This window comes from Kogia breviceps, chromosome 17, assembly GCF_026419965.1.
Source record: "Kogia breviceps isolate mKogBre1 chromosome 17, mKogBre1 haplotype 1, whole genome shotgun sequence".
NCBI lineage: Eukaryota > Metazoa > Chordata > Mammalia > Artiodactyla > Physeteridae > Kogia > Kogia breviceps.
In genome coordinates this window covers 14,697,195-14,721,678 of record NC_081326.1, presented here as the reverse complement: position 1 = coordinate 14,721,678, position 24,484 = coordinate 14,697,195, and the positions used below count along the sequence as shown (strand labels likewise).

The 24,484-nt window shown below is 41.3% G+C and overlaps 1 protein-coding gene across 5 annotated transcripts in view; it reads left to right on the top strand.

The window, feature by feature from the left end:
- LOC131743672 (endoribonuclease LACTB2) overlaps positions 1-24,484 on the top strand; it is a 46,844-nt gene that overhangs the window by 16,423 nt on the left and 5,937 nt on the right. For 2 of the 5 annotated variants that reach the window (XM_059042557.2, XM_059042556.2), the window contains 5 exons: positions 13,051-13,229; positions 15,148-15,296; positions 18,596-18,677; positions 19,346-19,433; positions 20,707-23,914. In XM_059042557.2, the coding sequence (XP_058898540.1) occupies positions 13,051-13,229; positions 15,148-15,296; positions 18,596-18,677; positions 19,346-19,389 (454 nt within the window). In that variant the 3' untranslated portion in view covers positions 19,390-19,433; positions 20,707-23,914. Of the gene's footprint in view, positions 1-13,050; positions 13,230-15,147; positions 15,297-18,595; positions 18,678-19,345; positions 19,434-20,706; positions 23,915-24,484 lie in introns of those variants that run through there. The other 3 variants (XM_067017577.1, XM_067017578.1, XM_067017579.1) reach the window with 3 other exon arrangements.

The following is a 24,484-nucleotide window of genomic DNA, read 5'->3' as shown; positions in this document are numbered from 1 at the left end:
AACAGAACGTTTTTGTTACGTTTCAGTAGAGAATCTTGTGCAGAACTACGGTCAAGAAATTTTTTTCGCTTAATGTATGTGGAACCCAAACATCAAAGCAATGAACATAACCAAGCTGGTACAAATGATTTTCAATGATTGATTTGGATATTTTCAGTGTGTTGGCCATCTCCTGCGTGGTGTAATGTTGATTGTTCTCAATTAATGTCTCTCTTTGATCGCTATCAACTTCAACTGGTCTACCCGACTGTGGAGAATCGTCCAGTGAGAAATCTCCAGCACGAAACTTCGCAAGCCACTTTTGACACATTCGATCAGTCACGGCACCTTCTCCATACACCACACAAATCTTTATTTGCATTTCAGTTGCATTTTTACCTTTCTTGAAATGGTAAAGCGTAATATGCCGAAAATGTTGATATTTTTCTTCCATCTTCAATATTAAAATGGCTACACAAAAATTCACCAATTTTGATAAGTTTTTTCTTAATGCATGCTGATATGACAGCTATCACAGTAGAGTCTAACAAAATTGTTTTGAATTAAGTTAAAGACAACTAAGTGCTACTAGTGCTATCTTACGGAAAAAACTAACAAACTTTTTGCCCAACCCAGTAATTTGCATTTGCCTGGTGGCTAGTAATGTTGACCATCTTTTCATGTCCCTGTTGGTCTTTCATGTATCTTCGTTGGAAAAATGTCTGTTCAGGTCTTTGTTCATTTTTTAAATTGGGTTTTTTTTTGCTATTGAGTTGTATGAGTTCTTTATATATTTTGGATCTTAACTCCTTATGAGAGACATGGTTTGCAAAATTTTTTCCCATTCTGTAGATTGTCTTCACATATTTTTATAAATGCTGGAAATATACTTCCTGGAATCATTTTCATATAACATCAAATACTTTCATTAACAGGTTGCAGCAGGTTAAATCAGACAAGAGATGATTTCTAACATCTCTTTAATATTTGCCCTTGGAGCAGCTGTAAAATCATAATTGTTTGCAATATATAAAGCATAGAGTTAGAAACCACAAAAGCCGAATAGTTCTTAATGTCACTTCTTAATCCCTCTCAAAAATAATTGCTCCCATTACACTAGTGTCTCATGTTTTTGTACCTTATATCTGTTACATTTTTAGCAGATTGTTTAAAGCCTTTACATGTCAATATTTAATATTAAAGGATTTGATTTTTTTTGGCAAAGGAGAAACTCTTCTAAGTTATAGTCATTTCAATTTTTTTTAATGGATATTTTAATTTTATTTTTGGCTGCGTTGGGTCTTCGTTGCTGCGCATGGGCTTTCTGTAGTTGTGGTGAGTGGGGGCTACTCTTCGTTGTGGTGTGTGGGCTCCTCATCGCGGTGGCTTCTCTTGCTGTGGAGCACAGGCTCTAGGCGCGCAGGCTTCAGTAGTTGTGGCACGTGGGCTCAGTAGTTGTGGCACAAGGGCTTAGTTGCTCCGCAGCATGTGGGATCTTCCCGGACCAGGGCTCAAACCCATGTCCCCTGCATTGGAAGGCGGATTCTTAACTACCGCACCACCAGCAAAGCCCTCAGTTTTCTGACATGCTGTTATTGAAGAGTTGAATTTTGTCAAATGTCTTTGCAGTGTCTAGGGAAATGATCTTACCAGCTTTCTCCATAGCTTTATTATTATTTTCAGGGATCTTATAATATTGAAACACCCTTGCATTTTCTGAATAAACTTTATTTGGTCATGATGTTATTAGTTTTACATTTGCTTTTGAATTTTATTTGTTAATATTTTAGTTAATATTTTCATAACAATATTCATTAGTGAGATTGGGTGGTAGTTTTTTTGTGCAGCCTTTATCAGGTTTGGGAGTCATAAATTTTCCTTCTTTTTCTATGCTCTGGGGTGGATTGTAGTGAAATTATCTGACTTGTAAATGTTTGTTAGAGTTAGCCTGTGAAAATACTGAGTCTTTAGTTGCTAATGATAATTACACATCTTTTTAGTGAAGCTTTATTGTTGCTTACTAGTAATATGGTCCTGTGAGTTAAGCTTAATGCATATAATTTAAGCTTATTTGTGTACTTTTTATGACTTCCAGAATCTAAAAACCCAATTTGAGGGACTTCCTTGGCAGTCCAGCAGTTAACACTCCTCACTGCCAGTGCAGGGGACACAGGTTCAATCCCTGGTCGGGGACTAGGATCCCACGTGCCGCATGGCACAGCCAAAAACAAGTTTTTAATTTTTAAAAATAAAAACCAAACTTGAAAATACATTTGGATCATTAGGTAGGCTTATCAAGGTCTTGAGGAAGAGAGGCACACAGAATTAACCTTTGATGGTATGGCTTTGTTGGGCACAAAAATGCAGTTGCTCGTTGATACCTTCTCTCACCTGTTTTGTTCTATTTCATTTACTCAAACCCCTATTATTTTGTTAGAACTCTTAGACTTGTCCTTTAACTTTTTTTTCTCCTATTTTCTACCTTTTTGCCTGTTTGCTGTACTTTCTGGGAGGTTTTTATCAGCTTTATCTCCTAATCCTATTTTCTCATTCCTCTTCTCATGTTTTTAACTTTCAGGAGCTCTTTTTGCCCCTAAATGCTCCTTTCATACTATCCTTTCTTGTTTCATAATTGCAACTCTTATCTCTCTGAAGACATTACAGTTTTTTGTGGAGCTATTTTTCTTGGGGCTATCGAGGGGAGGTTTGTGGGGTTTTTTGGAAATTTTCTTCCTCATAATTTGTGGCCTACAAACTAGTTTGTTTTTATTTTCTCTCCTCAGTGTGAAAGGCTTTCTTCAGATGCACAGTGATATGGTATTTACTGATGTCCTCTAAGGGAGACCTCAGAGCTATTTTGGAGCTCTGAAAATGTGAGGAGGGCTTCTGTAGGTCGTGAGCCTCACCGCAGGGTCCTCTAGATGAATTGTTTCGTTGGGGAACCTCCAATATTGGAATCCTTAGAGTCTTTCTTCCTGAGCTGGTAAAATTCCCAGAAAAGACTTCTAATCTTCATGTTGGATAAAGGCCTGGCTGCCAGCATTACAGGAGCTGAGTGTGGGAAGAAGGCTTGGGGATCTGCGTATAGTCACACAGTCTTCCTGTTTTCAGGATGATGTCACTACCTCTATCTGTGCCTGTGTGTTACCCTCTACAAAGATTAAATCTCCAGTTTTTTGCCTTAGTGGGGTTGGGGTGCTTGTCAAGCTACTCAAAACGGGAAGAGAATCTGAAGATCTGAATGTTTGTTACATACACTCTCAGCCAATCCTTGTTTTGGCCTCTGCTCCCCGCTTCACCCTCTGCTTCTGCATTCCTGGTGCCCCACGTCCTGAGACTGGAGAATTCTGCAGTGGAAGTCTGCTTGGGTCTCAGCTTTCACCACTGCCAGTGCAGACTTCAGTATTTTCATGTCTGATAAGTCACTTCTCACTCATCTGTCTTCTTTCCAGCTTCTAAAATTTTGTTGATATGGTCCATTCTCCTCACCCCTGTGGATTTATGCCATTTTTCAAATATCCCTTTATGGTAATTTTATTGATGTTTTAGGAGGAAAAGAAGAGATGCAGGTGTTCAACCCAGTCTTTAACCAGAAACACACTTTCAGTTCCTAAATAGTAAATCCAAACATGCAATTACATTTGCCCTGTCTTCCCCCCAAAAAATCCGTCATTGAGAAAATTTATTTAAAGTATTCCAAGCACATAAAAATCCAATACTATTTAGAATAGGAAAAAAAAAAAAAAGGATAATTAACCTCTCAAGCTAAATAAAATAGAATTTAAACCTTATTCCATCAGACATTTATTGCTGTCTCCTGTGATTTGATTATGTAGAATGTAAAAAGAATGTGAAATGGAGAGATTAATGCTACCCACCCCATACTAGGAGAAGGATTAAGTGTGTAATGCCTGTAAATCCCTGAAGTCAGTGCCTGGCACGTGGAAAGCAATATATTAATATTAGCTACGACTAAGTACTATGCACTGGGAATATAAAGATGAGAATATGACAGGAGTCCTGTCTTTTAGGAGTTCATAGCCTTAGGTAGAATGGTAAACAAACAAGTAAACAATGTGAAACCTGCAATAATAGAAGTAAAATTCAAAGTATAGGAGTAATAACAGAAAAAAATGACCAGTACAGAGGGTTGTCCGTATGTGGCTGAGAAATCAAGAGTTCTGCAGAACAAATTACTTAGTTTTGTTTTGTTTTTTTGTTTGTTTGTTGTTTTTTTGGCTGTGTTGGGTCCTCGTTGCTGCACACCAGTTTTCTCTAGTGGTGGCAAGCGGGGGCTACTCTTTGTTGCAGTGCGTCGACTTCTCATTGCAGTGGCTTCTCTTGTTTCAGAACACGGGCTCTAGGCACGAGGGCTTCAGTAGTTGTGGCACACAGGCTCAGTAGTTGTGGCTTACAGGCTCTAGGGCACAGGCTCAGTAGTTGTGGCACACGGGCTTAGTTGCTCCACGGCATGTGGGATCTTCCCGGACCAGGGCTTGAACCTGTGTCCCCTGCATTGGCAGGCGGATTCTTAACCACTGCGCCACCAGGGAAGCCCCCTAGACTTAGTTCTTTATATGGCTTATTATTGGTATAGTCATAAGCCTTCATGTAGGAAATTCCCTGGCAGTCCAGTAGTTAAGACTGGGCTTCCACTGCAGGGGCACAGGTTCAATCCCTGCTTGGGGGACTAAGATCCCACCCGCTGCACAACGCAGGCAAAGAAAAAAAAAAAAAAAAACATAAAACAAAACTTCATGTAAATATATATAGGAATTATTGAAATAAAAATATTTGTCATGCTTTAAAAGTATTTATTATCATAGTTTTATTTATCAACAAAAACAAAGTTGGAGGAGAGGACAAAGGAAATAAAAGTATGTTAAATTTTTTATCTTATATAGGGTGAAATCAATGAAAACCACTTTGTTCTTTTTTTATATATAAATTTATTTCATTTATGTATTTTTGTCTGCATTGGGTCTTCATTGCTGTGAGCGGGCTTTCTCTAGTTGCAGCGAGCGGTGGCTACTCTTTGCTGCAGTGTGCGGGCTTCTCATTGCCGTGGCTCCTCTTGTTGCAGAGCACGGGCTCTAGGCGCACAGGCTTCAGTAGTTGTCGTGGGCTCTAGAGTACACGCTCCATAGTTGTGGTGCAGAGGCTTAGTTGCTCCGCAGCATGTGGGATCTTCCCGGACCAGGGCTCAAACCCATGTCCCCTGCATTGGCAGGCAGATTCTTCACCAGTGTGCCCCCAGGGAAGCCCCTGCTTTGTTCTTAAAATTTTTAACAAGAAAGAAAAAATAATGTTTCTTTTAAACTTTTAGATAACCACTACTAAAATAAAATATTTACCATTTACTAAGCAGGTAACTTTGTGCCACATACTATGCTCAGCACTCAAATGCTTGTCTTAAATCTCCCAGCAGTCCTTTCAGACACCTGCTATTCACATTTCAGTGAAAAACTGACATTAAGAGAAGTTCATTTGCCCAGTCTTCTTACATCTCCTTAAGTGTATGTAGCTTACAAATCACTAGGAAAAAAAAAGACGAAAGAAAATGCAGTCCATAGAACCTAAAGTGACAGCAAGGAAGTCGAAAAACCAGAAATCTTGCATGTTAATGACCGAAGTGAGTAAGACATATGCATTATGGAGGAAGGAGGAGAGAAGGGCAATGTAAACAGGAAGACTACTCTGTTTAAAAAAAAAACTCTGAGACCAAATCAAAAAATAACAAAAGCACCATTTTTAAGGATGCTCGTTCAGTGTTACTGGTGGAGGAAAACTGCCCACAATAGGAAACTTTACACGCATATAGTGAAATACTCTGCAAGCATTAAAAATCATGTTTTAGAAAAATATTTAATGATGTAGGAAAATACAATATAGTGAGCAAAAAATTCAAAAATCGGGTATTAAAGCTACATGACAGTTTTAAGATATAAATATGCAAAGAATCCAAAAATATATATCCTTAAAAGCATATGATCCAGCAACTCCACTTCTGGGTACATATCCAAAGGAAACGAAATCATTCTGTTGAGGGGATATCTGTACCCCGTGTTCATCACAGTACTATTCATAACAGCCAAGACATGGAAACAACCTCAGTGTCTATTGACAGATGAATGGTGGTCCAGTGGGTAAGACTCTGTGCTCCCAGTGTAGGGGGCCCAGGTTTGATCCCTCGTCAGGGAACGAGATCCCGCATGCATGCCGCAACTAAGGAGTCCGCATGCACAACGAAGATTCCGTGTGCTGCAACTAAGACCCCGCACAGCCTAAATAAATATTTTTTTAAAAAAGTTGTGCTGTGTATATATATATATATATATATGTATGTAATATATATGAATATTATTGAGCCATAAGAAAGAAGGAAATCCTGCCATTTGCAACAACATGGGCAGATCTTGACAAGGGCCTTACGCTAAGTGAAATACGTCAGACCGAGAAAGACAAATACTGTATGATCTCATACGTGGAATGTGTAAAAACCAAACGCAGAGAGACAGAAGGGTGGTTGCGGGCAGTGGGGATGGTATGAAGTTTGGTCGCTTGGTTCGCATGATGACCCCAGCTCTCTTCATGGTCAAGGTTACTTTCCCCTTAAAATTCGTAATCTGATTATTTGAGATTTTGTGAATGTCCTGCTTCCCAACAATCTTTCATCCAGTGGTTTTTTAGCATCTATTGATGATACTTGCCTTAATCAGTTAATACACTGAAGGTGGCAAAACTGTGACTTTTATTCTATTATTTCTTCCACTTACTTTTTTTTTTCTTTATTTGCTGCCATTCCTCTTAAAGAAGAGATTCTCCCCTCCTTTCTTGAGTTATTACTCCGAACTTATACGTATTTTTTAAATTCAGTGCTGCTTTGTCCTTGAGATGTAGCTCCCTTAATCTTTGAGCACTTCCTTACTATCTGACACAGAGTGCCTCAATGTCACATTTTACTTTCCCTGCCTAAGACCTGGAGCCAGCTATGTCTGTAGGAAGCCCTGGTTTCTTAAGAGTGGGAAATGGTATTTAGAAACAAAGAACTGAGTGTGAGGTGTGCTCATTACTACTGCAGTATCATTGCTTCTGGGCCTCATTATAGACAGAGCTAGAAAAACAATGAAATGATGAAGTCATGCTTCCTCAATGCCAATAAAAAGCAACCCAAGGGAGGGAGACGCAAGAGGGAAGAGATATGGGGACATATGTATATGTATAACTGATTCACGCTGTTATAAAGCAGAAACTAACACAACCATTGTAAATAAAGCAATTATACTCCAATAAAGATGTTAAAAAAAAAAAAAAACCCAAACCTTAATGCCATCATTTCATATATACTTTTCCCTTATCCCGCGGTGAGAACCTGGGTTCTCCACATCAATTTATTTACTTGCCTGGACTGTCATACAGTGAACAGTTTCATTTCAGAAACACAGTAATCAATGACACTGCCAACAATAAGCCTATTAAGTAAAGTTCAAGATACCTTTGCAGCTTTTTAAATCTTAAGATCTATTCTATTAGGGATGTCTTAGTGTTGTATTTATTTATTATTTTAGTGTTGGATTGGAAACTTATTTGAATTAATTACTGTGGCTATGTTATCTAGTATACAGTAAGATATACACTTGGTATTCAGTGTTAAGGTTTTATTTTTCTTTTTATTTAATTTCATGTTTAGCATATTAAAAATTTACATAGCTTAAAAGTTAAAACTTCTGGGGGCGGGTCAAAGGTCGTGCGTCCTCAGCCCCGCCCCCGGCGCGCGGGCGGGCGTATGGTGGACGCGGAGGTCTGGGCGCCTGCGACGCGCGTGGTGTGGCCGCACGCTGGGGTCCGAGCCGGGCTGGCTGGTCGGCAGCAGCCATGTGGAGAGGAATGGAAGACATTCACTGCACCTGCACGTGACCCCCAAATTTAGTCGGGAAGCTGGGTGTTTCACCTGCAGTGAAAGCAAGTGGGAGTGATAGGAGAGGCTTGGGAAAAGATCGAGCAGAAGAGAGAGATGTCGGCATCTTCTCTCCCTCCTGCATAAGACCCTTCCAGTATGTAATCACTGACCTGGAGAAATAATGCCCGAGTACAGAGGACGGGGCAGAGTTCCAGGTGTCACTGTGCACCCAGCCCCCGCGAGCTTTGTGATGCATCGCGAACGGCCGATCCGGAAGGATGAGTAAACTCCGCAAGTACCGCTGTGTCACCGGAAATAAGTGACCGTGGGGCTCAATGGTTTGGATAAGAGGATTCGACTCCGGAAAAACACGGCTAACGTCAGGAATATCTGTGTTTTGGCTCATGTTGACCATGGAAAAACCTCTCTGGCCGACTATCTTATATCTAGCAATGGCATCATCTGCAGTCGCCTGGCAGGGAAGTTAAGGTACATACATGGACAGCAGAGAGGATGAACAGGTCCGAGGGATCAGTATGAAATCCAGTGCCATTTCACTGCATTATGCAAAAGACACAGGCAGTTCTGCGACAAGCCTGGCTCGAAGACATTGGTCCAGTTTTAGTGATTAATACGATAGATCTCTTGAGAGTGGAACTGAAATTCACCCCACAGAGGCCTGTTCTCACCTCAAGAATGTTTTAGAACAGATTGATGCACTCACAGGAACTCTTTTTACTTCTCAAGTGCTAGAAGAAAGAGCAGAGAGAGAGACTGAATCCCAAGTGAATCCAAATTGTGAGCAAGGAAAGCAAGTGTCTGACTGGAGCACGGGCTTGGAGGACCCGGATGGTTCTCACCTTTACTTCTCTCCAGAGCAGGGAAGTGTGGTGTTTACAAGTGCCATAGACGGGTGAGGCTTTGGACACTCTGAGGACTTCAAGCTTGGGACATAGCATCGCAGATAATGCTGGGAAACTGTTCTGAAGTGGCAAGGAGCGGATTGGGGAGCCCCGAAATACAGGAGGTTCTGCGACAAAAGACCAGGTGGTTGACGGGCACATGGTCAGAGTGCTGTGTCCTGCAGTGAAGGATTCCACGGTCGGCAAGTGACCTGTAAGCGCACGAGAGCCAATGGGACTGTGCAGGTGATGCCTCCGAGAGCATGTGCCCCCAGAGAGAGGCCTCGGGGAAGAAGACCCTGCTCCAGTCACCCGTGTGTTCAAGGGCTTATTGAACCAGGGAACCAGCCCCAGTTCTGTGCAGGGACGATGCAAAGCAGAGTGTGAGACATCTTTGTGGAGCATCGAGTTTATTAACTGGAACTGGAAGAACCAAGGAGCTCTTGGAACAAGAACTATCCCCCTCCCCCACCAACACGGAAGACAGAAGAGTGGGGGAGGGGAGACGTGCCCCAGGAATGACAGTCCAGTCTCTGAAGTTTCACCCAGGTGGGGGTTGAGGGGCGGACCTGCAGCCACGGTGGCCTCTCTTTCAGTCGCCCGGGCTGCTCCAGACCATCCTCTGAGCTGGCCAGAGTCTTGGATACGATGCTTTTGAAGGCCGTGCAGAGAACACACTCATCTTCCACTGGACTGGGTCCCAGGGAGCGCGACGGCCTGACCTTCCTGCCTCGGTCACTCGCGGGGTTCAGATGGGCTCACTTTATTGTGACGCCTCATCCTGGGCAGCTTGCAACAAAGATGTTGGAGTATAGAGTTCCAGATTCTCCTAGCCACCCCTTGCTTTTTGGGGCTGTGGCCAGAGCGAACGGATGAGGACGTACTCTCAGGCTGTGCAGCATGGGAGGACCTTCCAGTGTTGGACACACCCAGGGGGCAGCTGGTTCCCTCTGGGGCTCCAGTCCTGCTGCTGGTGGAGGGGGACGCCCCAGGGCCACACCAGTGGGCTGGGCTGAGGGTGGCAGTCCTCGACTCCAGGCTGGCTGGGGGACAGGCAGCCTCACTGGTCTTCTGCCCTGCCTGCTGGTCTTCCTGAAGCTGCACATTTTCTCCCTGGTGGAGCCGCCCGGTTTCCAGGGTGGACAACTCAGGGCTTGGAAAAGGCTCAAGTTCATTGCCACTGAGGTCCCCGGAAGAGAAGCACCTTGCAGCTATGATGGAGGACCCCACCGTTGGTTTCTTGGGGCTCACACTGCCTTCTCCCGGGTCCTGGATCTTGTCCCACGTCAAGTCCAGAGTCCTCATCCCTGTCACCTCCGGGTCCTCTTCATGGGGTGGCTGGAGTGGCTTCTTCTGGCCCATATTCACCCACGGGTGCCTCATGAGGTCAGGCAAGGTGCCTCTGTCACTGGGGTTGAGGACGATCATTTTTTGTAAGAGACTCTGTATCTCTGAAGAGAGGTAGGTTGGGATGGAGTATCGCCCTTTCAAGATTTGCTCCCGCAGCTCCCGAAAGTCTTTTCCCATAAAGGGCCAGGACCCAGTTACCATGAAGTAGAGCACTACTCCCAGGCTCCACACGTCCACCGCAGGGCCTCTGTAGCTCTGCCCCTGCAAGACTTCCGGGGCAGCATACGGGATTGTGCCGCAAAGCGTGTCCAGTGTCCCGCTGGCCTCACACTTCTTGCTGAGGCCAAAGTCTGTAAGCTTGATGTTCATGTTGGCATCAAAGAGGAGGTTCGGTGGCTTCAGGTCCCGGTGCACGATGCCCCTCTGGTGGCAGTGTTGCAGAGCGGAGACCAGCTGCTGGAACGGGCCTCGGGCCTCTGCCTCTGTCATACGGCCATGTTTGGTTAAGTAGCTGTACATGTCCCCCCCACTGAGGTGTTCCATTATTAAAAACATCTTCTCCTCTGTGTCGGTCACCCCCACCAGTTTTACGATATTTGGGTGATTCAGAGCCTTCATACTGTGCACTTCCCGCCAAAGTAGCTCCTGGAAATTTGGGAGGCTCTGACGCCTTTTCTTAATGATCTTGACAGCCACCTGTGTCCCGGTCAGAATGTGCCGGGCCAGCTTCACTTTAGCGTAGGTGCCTTCGCCGATGGTGTGGAGGATCTCATAATCACCAATATGGGCCTCCTTGGCAGCACAGTTGGCTGTGAGGCCCTGCATCCTCCTGACCTAACCACCAAAGCTAACTCTCCTAACTAACGATGCTAACGGTACTAACAGTGCTAAGAGTAGAGAAAAGAGGGGAAAAAAAATCAACAAAATGGCAGGAACAAGGAAAACACAAGCTAACTGTGGGTCCATGGCCGTCAGGTAACCAAAAGCAGGCTCCTGGGCTCCAAGGACCAAAAACCTGGGCCCGGCTGGGCTCTATTATAGGGCTTCTGTGAAGTTCATCACAGTGGTGCACTGTGAGGTCAGAGCTAGAAATGGACCCATCGCAGCTCTGGGTAAGCCACAGTGGTTTTCTCACTTTTTGAGTTCAAGGCCCCTTTACGCTTAGGAAAAAGGATCCCAAAGAAATTTTTCTTTACTTGTGTTATTCGCTATTGGTATTCACTTTGTTATAATTTAAAATCTGTAGGATACTTCAGTGGCCTTTTTATTTCTAGTTTGAAAATGTGTAATAATTTCAAAGACCTCATAATGTCTACACTTGAAATATTCAATTCCTTTTCCTTAAATTCTGGTCTCAAAATAATGTTTCAACTTAACTGACTTCACGATACCATACAAAATGTTCTGTTGCGTAAGACACGATAAGGTACGTTATGAAAGTCTATGAAGCTGAGAGAAGATTTGCCAGGAAGGTCGTGAGCAGATTTCTCATCAGGCGCCTCGGAGGCCAGATGGCATGGCTCAATGTACTTGAAGTGTTGAAGGAAAGAAACTGTCAACCAAGAATCCTATATCTAGCAAAACTTTCCTTTGAAAATGAGGGAGAAACCAAGACATTCTCAGTTAATCAAGAGTTGAGAGAGTTCTTAACCACCAGACCTGCCTGCCACAGGGAGTTCTTCAGGTTGGAGTCAAGGACCCTGGACAGTAACTCAAAGCCTTATGAAGAAATAAAGACCTCTGGTAAAATTAGATAGACGGGTGATGAGAAAAGCTAGTACTATCGTAACTTTGGTTTGTAGCTCCACTTTTTGTTTTCTATTTGATTTAAGAGACTAATATATAATAAAATACACACACATACAAATCAAAAAAAAAAAGTTAAAACTTTTTAAAAGTTCTAATCAGAGAAGTCTTGCTTGCATCTCTATTCCCGACACGCCACCTGCCTACCCCGCATAGGCAGCTATATTCATACGTTTTTATTTATCCTCCCTGACTCTTTTTCCAAATATAAGGAATTAATATACATACATGTTTTTATTCCCCCATCTTTCTGATACAAAAGAGCATACTACGAACACTCTTTTGTGTTTTGCTTTTTATCACTTGACAGTATATCCCGCAAATTACTTCATCTCAGTTCATAGAGATCTTTTCATTCTCTTTGATGGCTGCATAGTATTCCATTGTGTGGATGTACCATACTTTATCCATAGTGCCCTATGGGTGGACATCTGTGTTGTTCCTAATATTTTGTCATTACAAATAATGTAATGAATAAGTTGTATGTATTTTTTTGTATTTGTAAAGGTGTATTTTTCAGGGTAAATTTTAGCAGTGGGATTGATAGGTCAAAGGATTAATGCATGTGTAATTTTGCTAGAAAATGCCAGATTCCCCTCCATACGGGCTCTACCATTTTTTCACTCCCACCAGCAACATATGAAAGCACTTTCTTCTCATGGTCTTACCATAAAGTGTGTGTGTATGTATATACACATACATACATACATACATACATATATAGATTTGAATAAAATGTGTTCTTAAATAATAAGAGCACTATCTGAGTAGTGGAATGATTGGTGATTTTTATCTCCTTCAACTGCTTTCCTTTTCTGTTTTCCAAATTTGTTGTAATCAGTACTTGTTACTTACAAAATAAGAAAGAAGACGTGGCAAAAGTATTAAATTTGCACTTCAGAGTGAGAATTTTGATTTAGCTAAAGGGGAGAATTTTCTGATGATAATTTGCAGTGGGCCAAAAGAGAAAAAGGAGCTATTTTTAAAACGTAGTGACATCATTTATTCGTGTCTTGTCCAGAGAGAAAGACAGAAAATAATTGACTTCTCAAAATTTCTTCTAAGCCTAAGAGTTCATAATTGTTACTGTTTCTTCTTTCCTCTTTCAACCAGAGTTATATACACACCTGGCCACACTGATGATCATATGGCCCTACTTTTAGAAGAGGAAAATGCTCTCTTTTCTGGAGATTGCATCCTAGGGGAAGGCACAACCATATTTGAAGACCTCTATGATTATATGAGCTCCCTAAAAGAGTTATTAAAAATCAAAGCTCAAGTTATATATCCAGGTGGGTAATATTATTAATCTAGCAAACCATTTGTGTCAAATGATGAGGAAGATTCATTTTGGTTTGTCTGTGTGTGTTCTTTGTGGTTTCAGCCTTGAAGAGATGCATATAAATTGCTTCTTTCTAAATTACACCCCTAAGTCTTGTCTAGCAATACAATGAAAAAGAAGACCAAGAGTTGTATTAATAACTTACTTAAAAGATATGAGGGTTATTTTTTAACATCTGCACAGCTATTAATAGAACTGTTAAATGCAATAAACTTACTGGAACAAGAAAAATGTTTTCATTCCGTAAGCTATCTTCCGTTTTGTTAACTTGATTTCTGTTGTGGACTACATTTTAGCCATGTAACCAACCTTGGGTAACATTTGATGTCTGAGCTTTAGTTTTTTAACTCATTGATGGAAATATCAGTAGCTTCTATGTCAACTGTAAAATTGTGTATTTATTTCCATTCTCCAGAAAAAGAAACCTGTTGTTAATATATCACTATAGCTGTCACTGCCCTGCTTTACAATACGAATCTCTCCTCCATCCTGAAAGCTAAGAAAGATACAGTACCCAACAAGAGGCCCCCAGAAGGAAAAAGAGACTCGATTACTTAATTTTTTAAGTCCTTCCAACTTGTTCCTAACCAAAGAGCCATGGAAAGATCTGTAAATACAGTGTCTTCAGTACCTTCATATTCTCTCATGAGTTCCCACTGCTGAGGGGATAGGAAACATACAGTGAGGCTGGGCATTTGGATTAATTTTGTGACATAAAAGGAGTGGAGGATGACAGCTCTTTTGAAAGAGAAGACAGTAGACATTTGATGCACCCACATTGGAATAAAGCTAATGAGAGGCTGCCCGGTGCAGGTTCTTGGAGTGTTGGCTTTAGTGAATCCAGTGAACTGGCTTATTGGCACAGCAGGAGCTCATATGTCAATGACGGTCTATAGCCGTAGCCACCATATATTAAAGCCTGCTACCCTACCCGCCAGGTACTGTGCAGGGACCTTCACAGAGCTGTCCTCACCAAAACCCAGAGAAGCAGGTAGCTGAAGAAATAAACTCGGGAGATTCATAGACTGTCCCAGCCACACAGCTAGTAAATGATAGTTGGTATCCTAAAGCCCATGCTCTTTACCTAACAGGTTTGTCTGCTTCTGGTATTTTGTTCTCAACCCTCTTGCAGATTTGTGTGATATGTTCATTTTCACTGTCTTAAAGAGCAAGTAAATTCCAATATAACTTTACCTGGGTTATCAACATTTCTGAATTGCTAGCCTATACATAAGATTCTTAAAGGTCTCTTGTGGTTCTTGTGAATTTTTAATAGGTCTTGGTGACTTACATGAAGCTACCTTTTACATTCCCCTTTTCAATCTTTGATAAGCATAGTGGTTAATAGCACAGAGTGGTTAAAAGCTCCTGAATCAGAATCCCAGCTCCACCCCTTCTTAGCTGTGTAACTGTAGGCAGATTATTTACCCTCCCTATGCCTCAGTTTCTGCTGTACAAAGAGGATAATAAAAGTATCAATACCTACTTCATGGGCTTCTTGTAAGAATAAGGTATATTCAGCATTTAGAGCAACGTCTGACAGATAACGAACACTGTAAATATTACCTATTAATACTGTTGTGGTTACTGTTTTTATTGCTGTATTCTTACTGTTAAATTTTTATTTTCTAACTTTTAATGAACACAATAATATCTTATATAGATTTTGATATAATTATCTAATGTTTTGGGGCATTATATGTAATTTTTAAATCTCTTATTACCTGTATAGTTTTCCAGATAATTCTTATTTCTCGTGTATTTTTCAATATGCTATATGAAATATTTTTAAAGAGAGTAAATTAACTTCAGTTGTACTTAAAATTTTTCATCTGGTTGAAATCATTTTTGTAATTATTCTGATGCAGGACATGGCCCAGTAATCCATAATGCCGAAGCTAAAATTCTACAATACATTTCTCACAGAAATATCCGAGAACAGCAAATTCTTACATTGTTTCAGGAGAACTCTGAAAAGTCATTCACAGCAATGGATCTTGTAAAAGTTATCTACAAGGTAATTTTCATTTATCTTATTTGTTCAAAGGCACGATTTTCATAGAATAATCTATTCAGTGGACTCTAGACGTGGTAAACTCATCCCATCCCAGAGCAGCGTGAGTCTGTTAGTTTTGTAAGTCATGTCACTCGTATGGATTTGAGCCCATCAATCTCAACCTTCTGGAACACAGAAGTTAGACAAACACTGGCCCGCAGAACAAAAACAACCATCGTGAGCCATTATGAAGCCTTTTATACTCCACTCTGTAGGGGAGATCACGGCCAACAGCCTGGCGGTTAATCTTTGTTAGGATTTGTGTATTATTCTAGCCATGTTGATGGTCTGGTGTCCTGACCGGCAGCGAGTAAGGGGCGATCTGCTAGAGACAGCTACTGGGGTACCAGCAGTGAGAAGCGGTAGCAATGCTCACAGCAGATTAAAGGGAGAAAGGCTGCCCATGAAGAAGGGCATGGGTAGAGCCACTTAGAATAGAGAGAGAGGGCCGCTCACTCGGTGGCCTCTGAGTGCATCACTACATGCCAGCGCTGCGTGGCAATCCATCAGTATGATTCGGTTTTTCCGCAAATGTTTATTCGATACCTGCTTCGGGGTTAAGAATGGAATAAGATGATCTGGGTTTTAAAACTCCCACTACCATAACCTGTATGGCCACAAAATACCATAACTGAGAGAGTATAACTAAAGATGAGCTTGAAAAGGAACCTGGGCCAGTTTCAGTTAGTAAAGGACCATAATGTCCCATGGGTCTAATTTCTCAAAATCCAGGTATCTCAGTGGGCTTTGTTTTAAAAGGGAGGAATGAATGATTAAAAGGGCTGACAATAAAAAGTGCCAGGAGCAAAAGGGTATTGCAGATGTTTACATTCTGCAAAAGAGTTCATTTCCTCATAATACTAAAGTTTAGCCACTCTAGACTCTGGGTAGTTTTTTCTAACCCCAGTACAGACAGCAGATCTCTCTGATAACCCTCACAGATGGGTCATCCAGTGACTGTGCAGGCCTCAGAAATGCTGGTCCTGCATTCAGAGACGTGTTCAGGGATGTGTTCACTGCACACCCGTGTGAAGCACCTGTCACACACACCTAACAGCATTAGGTATTGCAGAGACATTTATTCATTCCACAGATGCTTACTGAACGCCCTCATGTACCACACACTGGACTAGGTGCAGAGACACACAGATGACTACAGATCCCCGCCCTCCACGGACTCACGGTTTCGCGAAGACAGACATGTTAAACAGATTCTTGCAATTCTGGCTGTATCATAATAGCTCCCAGTTTTGAGCACATGATTATGTGTTAGACACTGTACTAGACGCTTCACATTTCCAATTGTAATTTGAAGTACTTAATTTCAAGTACCTTGAATTTTCACTGCATAAAGATACTGTTATTCCAACGTAACAGATTAAAAATAGACTCAGAAAGTGTGAGCTAAGTGAGTTTTCCAAGGGCACAAAACTAGCAGATGTCACACACTCAAATGTCAGAAGTCAGATACTCAAATCTTGTGTTTTTCTATCACACCACGCTTCCTGCAAGGCCCATACACAGTACGTCAGGGCATAAAGGAAAGAGGAGTCATTTCTGCCTGGTGAAGATGCAGGGTGGTGAGGCTTGTCCAGAAAAGCTTCGGAAATTTAATTATTGAATCGGATCTTGAAGAAGGAGTCAGGCCAGAGTACAGGAGAAGAGAAGTCATTCTAGACAGAAGGGAAGATGTGTTCACACACTGGGAGTCACAAAGGCATCATGTGTGTTTGAAAACCCACAGAGAAAATGCATCTGACTGGAGCCCAGAATGTATATTGCAGATGGGCAGGGAGGGGGTCCCAGGAAATGAGGCAAGAAAGGCAGGCACGGCAGGTCAGGGGACGCCCTTGGTTGCCATGCTAAAAAACTGTGGGCTTCAGCCAATAAGCTGGGAATGACCACCCATCTTAGGCAGGGAGTCACATAATTAGACCTAGAAAATCACACTGGTAGATATAATATATGGTACTGGAGCTTCAGGGAGTTTGGGGTCGGAGCTTTCTGCTTGGGAATCATTAACACATGATGTTGCGGTGACAAGTTGATCAAGTAAAAAGAGAAGAGAGTCAATGATACAATTCATCATGAGCATCAGTACTGAAGAGAAATCGGGGAAGAATATCCAGGATGAAGATGAAATCATAAGAGGTAAAATAACCAAGGGAAAAGAGAAGAGTTCTTCCAAACGGAGAGACTAGCCAGTTGATTTCAGGTAAAATGAGGACGGAAAAGAATTCTCTGAATTTTGATTAAAATATAATTCAGTGATCCTTGCAAAACATTTTCGGGGAGCTGAGAAATGGAGATAGTCAATTTAGTCAAGAAGCTTGACTTGAGGAAAATTCTTATTTAAATCATATAAGGAGACAACTACTGTATGTTACCACTTGTAATGTGGAATCTAAAAACTACAACAAACTAGTGAATATAACAAAAAAAGAAACAGACTCGTAGCTATAGAGAACAAATTAGTGGTTACCGGTGGGGAGAGGGAAGGGGGAGGGGCAATAAAAGGGTAGGGGAGTATAACCTGTCATGTATAAAATAAGCTACCAAGATAAATATATTGTACAACACAGGGAAGAAGGCCAGTATCCTATAGTAACTAAATGGAGTATAACCTTTAAGAATTGTGAAGCACCATATCGTTCTTAACGTTAATATCGTATATCAAGTATCCTCCAATAAAATTAAAAATACATACTTAGAAAAAAGAATAAAAGGAATATTTATTTTGTTTACCATTCAGATAATAGTTGTCAATATTACATTACTAGCTTGACGAAAATAAAGGAAAAATTGTAAGATTTAAGGTGGAGACATATATACTTTTAATAAAAATGTGCAAAGACATTACCATGTAAGCTAATCAACAGACCATAGGGCCAGCTGTCTGTAGAATCATCAAAACTACCTATAATAATTTTTATGTTTATTTATTCATTCATTTGTAAAATAGTGAGTTCCCACTATGTGCCATTTTGCTAAGCACTGGGTATTCAGTAGTGAACAGATGCTGCTACTGTATTGTCTTTATGGAGCTTACAGTCTGTTTTGCCTATAAGTATACTTCTAATAATATAGGGAGTCAAAGCAAGACATATATAAGATGAAACAGTGTTGATTATTACTCTGCAAAACTGTATTTGAATTAAGACCGTATTATTTTGCCTTTTTTCTTTAAAAGTTGCAAAAAGATTAACTCTGTTCTTTTTTAAAAAAGAAATGCTTTACTTTCACTCTCATTTTTCTTTGAGGATACTCCTGAGCATTTACATAAAATGGCCGAACATAACATCTTACTTCATTTGAAAAAACTAGAAAAGGAAGGGAAAATATGTAAGTATTCTTCCAAATTTTAGTTCTTTTATTACCAGCACTTAAAATATTTGTTAACAAATGAACTAGTTTCCTTTGAGGAAAAACATCACCCACCAGAGTTCTCCCTTGAATGTCACCGTCAGTTGGAGAGACAGTCACTAGGAAGGGTCAGTAGCAAAAGGCCAGGGGATCACAAGTTAGAACAAAAGCTTCCACAGGAATGAGAATCATCTCGCATGGGGGTTCCAGTCCTCACCCACCAGAACGACAGTGACGGGCATGTAGCGGGAAGAGAGCTTCTCCTCTCCCAGACCACACGAGCACGAAGAGTTTTACACGTATCGATAGGAGATTTGGGAACGGCCAGAGGTCTAGCAGCGGTAAAGGTAGCAAACTCAAAGATACTAAAGCAGTAATTCTGTAATTGTTCCCTAGTGTTAAGTTAATTTGTCAAGTTAATAATCTTAGAAGTTTGATCCTTAAAAAGCAAGAGGTGCGAAGTTGGACTTTGTGTAGAAGCTTCAGCAACATCTTTATATGTACCCCCCCCAAGAAAAACCCCAACTTTATATTGAGCAACACAATTATTTTAGGAATTAATGCTTTTTCTAGTTACAAGATAACTTAAAATCTAGTGATTTGCTCATCTTCTGTTAAATTTTTACTCTGTAATTTTCTTTCCACAGTTAGCAACATGGATCCTGAGGAGAAATGGAAAGCTCACCTTTAGTTTCAGCTTAAAGAAAGATTGTGTGGTTCTGTTTGTAGAGAATGGTATGTTTTGTTAACTATTAGTTATTTACAGAGAATATAGCATGTGGAACGTTGAAAATAATCCTAAATATACTGTAAAATAATATCATACTTATTCTAAAGTATGTAAATTACATTTTGCACCTATAATATTAGCTATGTGTCTCACCTAGGTCTTATAACATTTTACCGAAAATTCAAAATCCAACAGTTTATCCATTTTCAATACATAAAATAAGTTTCTTTTAAAGTTATAAAAGTTATGTCATTTAAACTGGATATTATTCTTAGAGGTTATTTATCTATTACCAGTGGTCAGTAATACTGTTTTTTCTAGCTGCTTCAATTAACAGCACAGATTTCAGTGTAATCCTTCCTTTTCTGCAACGTTTGTCTACATCTGTAGATTACAGGCTTGTTTTCATATTTCTATCAATTATATCATGATTATATATCAGTTCTATACCTCTGTATCGTGTATATTTTCTCCTAGTGGCATCCCACAAATGATTTATATAAATCAACTTCTGGTAATAGAAAAATATTAAATTCCCAATTAAAGTCATTGTAAATAAATCACTATTTCTGTTATCCATTAGTACAACCAACTTACTTTCCAAATTTAGGTTTTCATATATAGTCATCAGCACATATATGAATTATATACCAAAGTTTTTAAAATTAGAATATTATAAGACAGAATTTTTTATAAGAAGTGTTTTTAAATCGTGGTTAGGGGACTTCCGTGGTGGCACAGTGGTTAAGAATCCACCTGCCAGTGCAGGGGACGTCAGTTCGAGCTCTGGTCCAGGAAGATCCTACATGCCACGGAGCAACTAAGCCCGTGCGCCATGACTCCTGAGCCTGCACTCTTAGAGCCCATGAGCCGCAACTGCAGAGCCCGCATGCCACAACTACTGAAGCCTGCGTGCCTAGAGCCCGTGCTCTGCAACAAGAGAAGCCACCGCAATGAGAAAGCCACGCACCACGATGAAGAGCAGCCCCCGCTCGCTGCAACTAGAGAAAACCCGCGCACAGCAACGAAGACCTGGTGCAGCCAAAAATAAATAATTTTTTAAAAAACAGATAAGCAACAAGCATACCTGTTTAAAATAGTAGTTAGGTTCTAAGGTAGCCCACCAATGCTTATTTAACCCATAAGGTTGCCAAATGACAATACAAAAATGAGCTCAGAATCCTGAAAGTATACTTTCTTTTCTCTTTTCTAAAGACTTGTTAAAAATTCTTTAAAAACTTGCGTTAACATCCTTACCTCTTCCTGCCCCTTTTCCAGAGGCCCCTAGAATTTTCATACCATTCTAAACTCCGGAGACCTGTTGTGTTCCTGAAACCATTCCATATTACAAAATGACTGTGAACTCAACAACAAAAAACAGACAACCCAATTCAAACGTGGGCAAAGGACTTGAGAAGACATTTGTCCCAAGAAGATATGCAAATGGCCAATAAGCACATGAGAAGATGCTCAACATCTCTAATCATGAGGGAAATGCAAATTAAAACCACAACGCGTTAGGATACAGGGATGAGAAGGGCAGTTGGAACTGGGGGAATCGAATACACAAAGCTGAGGCGACATTGTCTTTCTAAGGTACCATGGCACACTTGAAGCTGCAAGTGCATCTGTTGAAAGAGGGGTGATGAGGGAAGGTTATTAAACTTGGTTCTTGAATGAGTCTAGGCAACTGAGCTTTATCAAAAGCAATGGCATCCACTAAGTATCTGCCTTGTGTGGGTACTGGGCCACATGCTGGGGATCCAAAGGGGAACAAAATAGCATCTCTGCTCTCAAAAGAAGCTCATCTGGTTGTGGAGACACACAATTACCATATGCAGTAGCAGTCAGTTTGTTTGGAGTAAAGGAAGAGTGTGTAGCCTGGTTGGGTTTCAGAAAGCTGCTTAGAGGAGGAGCCTAAGCCCAGTCTTGAAAGATGAGTCAGTGGCAGCCAGGTGATGAAGCTAGGGGTATCTGTTTGGGAGATGAGAAGATTGTTCTAGTTGGAAGAAATGGTGTATGCACATAAACAGAGAGGTGGCAGAGCATCACGTGGTTGGGGAACTAATTTATGTGACTAAACTACACTGTATAGTATTTGTGGGTTGAGGTCGTAAGGATAAGAAGCATCTCCTGGGAACCAGAGTGCCGTCATCCAGCCACACAGGATGGATATACACACTTTAGCGATTGGAAAGCAGGTGGTGGTCCGGGACAGGACTAGTATTATTTTGTTGTCTCAACAGCGAGTTTGTCCCAGACCATGATGGTAATTTTGCTCCCCTTTTTGTTTCTATCGCTCCAGCCAATTACTTTACCCCCATTCAGTACACCCAGAGGTTGTAGATTACTCATAGCTTCTGCTTACTCCTTTTCTATTTACTCAAAAGAGTTTTTGCATTCTCCTTATCATCACCTCTGCCCTCTCCCTGTAATGCTTCAGCTTCTGTTTTGCAACCACTGGGTAGCTCTCTAGGTGTCTCAGGTTCAGATCTCCTCATACAAGAGGACCTGACTGGTGTGATTAATCTTCTGTATCCCTTTTGGAGAGCTCTCCCGCCATCCTGTCCTATATGTTACTGACCAGCCCTTATGGTAACTGCTCTAGACCAATCATCTGGGACCAGAAGGGTCCCAGGAAATTTTATCAGAAGGGTACCCCATTCGACAGAGGCAGCACACGGGGTAAGTATTCTGAGATGGCCTTTTCAGCACAGTAGGGGAGGGAAAAACGAAGCCAAAGGAGTCTCAGAGGTAGTAGAAGACAGAGTAAGAGATACGGGAAATATTTAAGAAGAGGAATAGAATTTAGGGACCTATTAGGTCTTGAGGGATGGGATCAGGTGGAAAGGAAGAAGCCCAGTAGAGCTATAGATTTCTGGCTCGGGCAGCTGGGTAGTTGCTGAATTGATAACCAGGATGAGGGAATACAGGAAATGGGGTACATAGAGTGGGTCAGGGAGGGATGATGCATTGTACTGTCGATGTGAGTCTGGAGCACCAGGGAACATCCAAAGAGATACCTGGTAAGCACTTAGATACACAGAGCTGGGGCTAAATAGGTAGGCTCTATTTTGTTGCAAGTTAGTGTGAGCAAAAGGGAAAGTTGGTTGGCACAGCTAACCAACCTGAGAAGGTTGAAGGTGAAGCCAGGTTTGTGAAGAAGAATGAAGATTTGGATCCCATCAGTACAACCCCAAACATCTTTTTGTGGGGTTGGCGGGGGTGGTCAGAGCCTCCACAGCAGACTGGCTTCTTCACATGGTGAAGGTTACGGGCAGCTGTGGGCTCCTAACTAGCAGGGAAAGCTAGGTCTTCCAGCTTCAGTTTGGAAAATCCTAGGGGAAGGACTCGATGACTTGTACTGGCTCATTACCCACACCTTGGACCAGTCCCTGTGGTCAGGGAAACATGAGGTTCTGTATTTAGCCCAGCTTTGGTCACATGCCTGCCCCTGTGGCCACAGTGGGTGAGATCTCTTCTCAGATGGAGAGGAGGCTCAGAGAAGTGTTCGGGACCAGTACTGATTCCTTCATAAATAGCTTTCCCTTCTTTCCAGTGTGTGTAGAAGAGATGAGAAATAAATCAGAGCTCTTTGCGGTAGCTCACTGGATGCCCCAGCCAACTCTGTGAAACCTGAATCTTTTCTGTGTGTTTCTGGGAGACTTTCTGAGTATTTTTAAGTTATTTGCGAGTATTTTCATATGTCCAGGTTGTCACTTCAAGAAAGAGTAAAATTAATAACCTATATGGGAAAAGAATCTGAAAAAGGATAGGTATATGTATGACTGAATCACTTTGCTGTACACCCGAAACTAACACATTATAAATCAATTATACTCCAATGTAAAATCAAAAAAAATTTTTTTAAAGAAAAAGTAAAGTTGACTAGTAGCAGGGAGGCTGGAATCCTAGAGAAAATGAGAAAAGATTTCAGTGCAGGTGTTTCTTAACTCCGCCAATGCTGAACTTCTGCGCCCTCTCCCTTGCCAGTCTCCCTTGCTCACCAACGCAGTGCACCGGCTTAAATCTTGCTACCAATTTCCAGGCATTGTTGCATCTGGAAAACTCATCAGTCTTTTCCCTTTTTTCCATTCTGGGGTGGGGAGGGGTCTTAAAAAGATACTTGGTTTTGTTGGGGGGAAAAAGTTCCACGTTTGAAATAATGACTGTGAAAATCTTAGTTCCAGCCGCTCTGATGCTGGGCCTTTTGAAACGTTTGGAATTAAAGCGGAGAATGGAGGAGGGGCCTGTATAAGTGTATTTACTTGTGTATGCAGGCAATATCTACGGAAAAACACCCCCAACATTTTAAAAAACAGTTACATCGGTTACCTCCCAAGAGGAGAACTTATGGGTAGCTGAGGAACCGGGGATAGGACCGGAAACATCACAATCTACCCTTTTATATCTTTGGACTTTTGAATTATTTGAATGTATTGCTTATTCAAAATATAAATAATAAAATGTCTTAATCAAAAGAAAAGGCCTGAGTCTGTCTCATAGAATCTACTGGGCTAGTCTCCCAGAACAGAGGGGAGGTACATGCCCACTGGGAAAATGGTAAGTTGACCTGCACCCCAATCTACAGAGAAGCTTAAGAAGGCAGTCTGGGTTAGAGAGAGATTAGGAAGTCACGGCCCTGAGGTTGCCATGAAAGCAATGGGTAAATGTACACAACCTTGGGGTGGGTACAAAGGAAGAGAATTGGCAAGGACGATTACGAAAGCTTGATCAAGGATAGGATAATCACTGGGAGAGAGGCGTGACAGCAACCAAGAGAGGCATCCAAAACGGGACAGTCAACAGTGTTAAATGAAGACTCTGATCTTATGTGCTGTTTATGCTTATTTTATCCATTATTGAATCATATAACATTAAATTCTCAAAAAAGTAGCTGCTGCTTACCAATTTTATCCTGAAAGACTGCTCAAAAATGCTAAAATTCTGAATCCCCCGCAAATCCATATTAAAATCCATTAACATTATAGGCAGTTTTTAAAAGCATTATTGTTTGAAAATTAATTTGTGGTACTGATTTATGGCAGATGGATCA